Source organism: Lytechinus variegatus, chromosome 12, assembly GCF_018143015.1.
Source record: "Lytechinus variegatus isolate NC3 chromosome 12, Lvar_3.0, whole genome shotgun sequence".
Lineage (NCBI taxonomy): Eukaryota > Metazoa > Echinodermata > Echinoidea > Temnopleuroida > Toxopneustidae > Lytechinus > Lytechinus variegatus.
In genome coordinates this window covers 12448906-12453778 of record NC_054751.1, presented here as the reverse complement: position 1 = coordinate 12453778, position 4873 = coordinate 12448906, and the positions used below count along the sequence as shown (strand labels likewise).

The following is a 4873-nucleotide window of genomic DNA, read 5'->3' as shown; positions in this document are numbered from 1 at the left end:
AATTGCTTGGGTGTGATATTCAATATGGCATGGACTTTAGCACAATGGGTGTTTGCAAAAGACTTTGCCCCCTTGTTTGATTATCATATGTTTAATCAGTGGAGTAAACATGAAATGGAAAGCACCTTGCTTGTAATATGAATACTGTGGAGAAGATATGAATCCTGGCTGCCCTCTTATTTTATATTCAGTATACATTCCTTCACATTCCATTTTAATATCAGGTGATAATCAAATAATAAAAATACATGTAAGTACTTACTTTAATTTATTACATTGTGTTCTTTTATGTTGGACTCTAATCTTGGACTATTTTATCAGTTCCATCGTTGATGGTGCTAGGAATTATTGGCATTCATATTGTATTTCTGCACCACTTTTTGGATGAACTGATGGGTCCTCTGTCCAAGGTGTTACGATGCTGTGATGTTCAACTGGTAAAATTGATTGGGCAACTATCATGATGGACAGGTTTTGAATGATATTATTCCTGCTATAGAGCATGTATATTTGTGTGCATGACTCCTCTTCTTCTAAGGCTAGTTTGAGTTTTAGAACCTATTGCCTTTATTTGTTTAGGGTTAGTGTTAATCCTATTTATTGAATATTTAATTTGTTTACCATCTTATGACTATTAAAAGAGCTTTAAATAGAGTAATATCCGCATTCAGGTACATGTAGGAATAGACCAAAAGCTTCAGTCTCTGTATTTTGGTTGTTCCGCTGAACTGCGTTGGCTCACTCACCAATACATGAATGGGGATTATAGTAAAAATGTCAGAAATTGTTGAATAAATCCCAGAAACGACGGTTAATCCTGTCTGATGTAGGAATAGCCTGATATTTGTCACAGACTTCTAAAAAATGTATTCCAATAGCCCCCCCCCCCCCCCCCGATGAGGAGGCTCAAGAGCCTAAATTACATCTATGATACATTGTATTACAGTTGGCATTGGACCCTGGTGGGGAATCGTGGGGGGAGGGTAGTTTTCCTGGGCTCTTGGGGGAATTCAGTGGAGCAAATATGCCCCAAATTGCTGTGTAAGTTTGACGTCACTGGTCATTTGACAAATTCTGATTATTTTTCCCCCTCTCCTTTTTGTCTCCAGGATGAATGATAAACCTGTATAATCACCCACCATGGCTACAACACCGATGGAGCAATGGAGTATTCGAGAGAAGCTGTGTTTAGCTTCATCAGTGATGCGCAGTGGAGATCAAAACTGGGTGTCAGTGAGCAGAGCTATCAAACCCTTTATGGAACCTAACAGACCATCAGACTGGTTCTCACAAAAGGTATTCAAGACACTGTAGAAGTATTGTATAGTTGTTGTACTTAGTAGTAGTGGTGGTGGTGGCAGTAGTTGTAGTAATACTATGAAGTAGTAGGGCTTTAATGAATTAATCAAAGGCCTTTTAAGGCCATACCCATTGATGCCTTGCTAACTAGTCTTGGAGCTGGTTAAGTTGAAGTCTTCAGTAGGGTATTCTTATTTGCTGCCAACCTTAAAATATTACAAATGCATAAATTTATTCCTAACTAACGTAACTTGCTATCACTGAAAATGTATTAAGAATGTAACAAGTTTGCAATGTCATTGAACAAAATGTTTTCCTTCTTTGTTTCTGATATTTCATATCATTTTCCATTTTCTAGAATTGTGCTATACAGTATTCAGCAATGTTAGAGGCAGTGGACACACCGAAGTAAGTGTAACATTGTAAAAAATCCTTGGTGGTTACATAATAAACCCCAGCTTCCTATAAGCTATCAAACTTAATCAAATATCAAAAATTAACATATTAACATATGGAAGCAATTGAATTCCATATTTCCCCATTATTACTTTAATGATCTCCTGAAACCATTATGATTTGAGAGCATTACAATCTTTCATTTAAATTAGAATACAGAGACAAATTTCTTCAGGAATGTAAGACATAAAGGTTGGGTGTACATGTGCATATTTATGGAATTACCCTAAAGCATGATAATCCTTTATTTCAAAATTCAATTGAAATTTATCTATTCATGGCAAGAGCTTTTGTGTACTTTGTTTTGATTGTGGGTTGAGGGGGATGTTTGTGAAGTCACCATTGCTCCAATAACACAAAGGGTTGAATGACAATTGCCAATCAAGAACATTTTTGCATGCACATTGTGCTCAGAACACTGACCAAGAACCAATCAGAATACCTCTTTTATATATCATATATTGAGTGTCCCAAGTGCATAATACTGTAACTTCTTTCCTGCTCCCTTGCAAACTATCATAATTTCCTGATGAACTCTTTCCTCATCTTTTCCATCTACCAGGAGGAAGAGGAGTGGTGATAAGGGAGAGGTGGAGACCCCTGTTGACCTTGTGGTCCGCCGTATGACCCAGGAAAGGATCGAAGAACTAAGGCATCAGATCTCGGACGATCGTAGGAAGTTCAAGCAGCTTCAAGAAGAGATTCACAACATACAGAGTGGTCAGTTGGATGACCAGCTACCGAAGATATGGGCGGAAATACAGGAGTAAGTACTGATGTGGTCAGAACTAGGAATGGAATTGAGGCCGGACAAGAGGATTTTCGCTTGCGCGATATCAGATTCTGCAGTCTTTGGAGAAACGTTTTCATGCATCCTTTTGGGTTTGAACTCTTGTCCTTACTTAACTCCATTCCTGGTCAGGACCATCAAGATAGGCCATTGTATATGTTGCAAGTAGTACAATATGTAGGGGAAGGCGGGGTAAGTTGTGACAGTTTTTGCTTTTTGCATGTTAGAATTGATATGATTAATAATCTTGTCGAAATAAGTACCTTGCCTTGAAATTTAATTCTTCTGAAATATTTTCCACCTATATATATAACTTTCTATCCCCACACTGAAAGTCATCGTGACCTTTGAAAAAACGATGTCAAATGGCTCAACTTGCCCCATATATGGGGTAAGTTTGAGCCACCTTCTGGGGTAAGTTGAGCCACAAAAACTATGTACAAAATGTATGGGGGAGAACCAGCATGTCAATTTTTTGTTTAAAGTCTTTTCACTTGCTAATTCTCTATAAATACTAACATTCTGTAAAAGGAAAAGAGCAGTCATGTAAATTTGCTCCTTTCAGCCTGCATTTCAATCGATTTTTATGGTTTGTTTGTTTTTTAAGATACATTACCATAGGAATTACCATGGCTCAACTTGCCCCATGCTGTTTGGCTCAACTTACCCCAGTCCGAACTTAGTGCGATAATTTTGTATCCACACATTTATTATGCATCCATCATATAAAAGACTATGACAAGAATGAAGATCTATACCTGAACTAATAATGTTGTTATCATGTCTTTATTATATTTAAAGACTTGTGTGTTTATAAAGCACTTATCTATTTCACACTCTTTTTTACTTTTTTGGCTGAAATTCATATTTTCCCCCCAAAAAACTACTTTTTGTTTCAAAGTTGGAAACAATGTGGTGGGGTTAGGGGTTATACTATGGGTCATCAATACATGACACCACCACAATGTCTGACTCATTCATTATTGGCCTGGGGCTGATGGCTCAACTTGCCCCTATGCTCAACTTACCCCGCCTTCCCCTACTATTCATTGTGGCTGATTAAATCTCATCTCTTATTCAGAAAATTGTACTGAGGAGTGTTAGAACCTTGTTTCTCATTAGGCTTGGTTAGATATGGCCTGCCAATCCTCAGAGCTATTCTTTTATGTATAGTCTGTGGGATATGTCGGACCTGTGATGGGCAAATGATATACATGTACAATGAAATGCAAAGAGCGTTTCGTGAAATGACTTGTCAGACGTTTTATCCGACAGCTACCACAGTAACAGTGCTTTTCAGTCAATCTAAATCAAGGGAAGTTGTCAGATCTGACAACTTGTCGGACAAAAAAAATGATGAAATGCCACCCAGTTTATAAAGGCCACCAAAGGGAGACAAATAGAATGGTCTTTGTGAATAGGTTATCTTTATTGACAGGTTCCTATAAAGATGTTTCAATGGGGGAAACAACTTGCAATAATTATATGGTTATATACAGTGTACATTTTTGGTTATCCTTCTGTGCAGATTTGACTTTAATTTTGTGTTGAAATCAATTTTCTATCCTGAGTATATAATCCTTATTATTATGTTTCATGATTGATTGTAGAAAGAAACGTCTAGAAGAAGAAGCTTTGGAGAACAAGAGGTTAGCAGCAGAGGCAAAGGCTGCAGCTGTAGCAGGTAAGATGAATAGGGGAAATGATAGTTATTGCGTGTTAGTTGTTTCTTATCAGATACATGAATAAGTCACATATGTTGCTGCAGATTTTTTTTTGCACATCAGGGAGCCATTGCAGCAAAAGTTGTGTTTAAACACAACTTACAAGATGCGCAAGTCTCGAATGTGTGCTTCTTATTGGTTGAAAATCAATCATTTTCTTTAAGTTTTGGAGTTGCATCGATTGCATGTCTTCTTTAATGAGCCTCTTGACTTTTGTTTTTTCTTCGATTGTGAAGGTGTATTGGCCTGGCTATAGTTTTAAAAAAAGTTTGGTATTACTATTATTGACATTGTGTTACACTTTTTTAAAACATGAGGTTGAAATTTTCAAGGTCTCATCGATAACTTGGTTTTCTTATTGTTTATATTGATTTTGATAATGGCTTTTTGAAAATGAGCTCCAGATAATATGGTGATGATAAACAATCAATGTTCCTTTCCGTTTTTGAAGCAGCCAAATTGAAAGCCAGTTTACAGTCTCCCAACAAGAAACGTCCTCCCATACGACCTCCAAAGGCCATGCCTTCAAAGCCTCAGACCACAACCACTCCTACAGAGGAGGAGGAGCCTACCGTGGAATCAGAGCCAATCATCTCAGTGGAAG

The 4873-nt window shown here is 37.4% G+C and overlaps 1 protein-coding gene across 7 annotated transcripts in view; it reads left to right on the top strand.

Annotated features, from left to right (window-relative positions):
* The window catches only part of LOC121424641 (bromodomain-containing protein 8-like), a 35388-nt gene that overhangs the window by 11389 nt on the left and 19126 nt on the right, over positions 1-4873 (top strand). For 4 of the 7 annotated variants that reach the window (XM_041620362.1, XM_041620364.1, XM_041620360.1 and 1 more), the window contains exons 2-6: positions 1110-1296; positions 1658-1707; positions 2318-2521; positions 4156-4229; positions 4721-4872. In XM_041620362.1, coding sequence (XP_041476296.1) covers positions 1141-1296; positions 1658-1707; positions 2318-2521; positions 4156-4229; positions 4721-4872 — 636 coding nt within the window. In that variant the 5' untranslated portion in view covers positions 1110-1140. Of the gene's footprint in view, positions 1-190; positions 251-1109; positions 1297-1657; positions 1708-2317; positions 2522-4155; positions 4230-4720; position 4873 lie in introns of those variants that run through there. The other 3 variants (XM_041620363.1, XM_041620359.1, XM_041620358.1) reach the window with 2 other exon arrangements.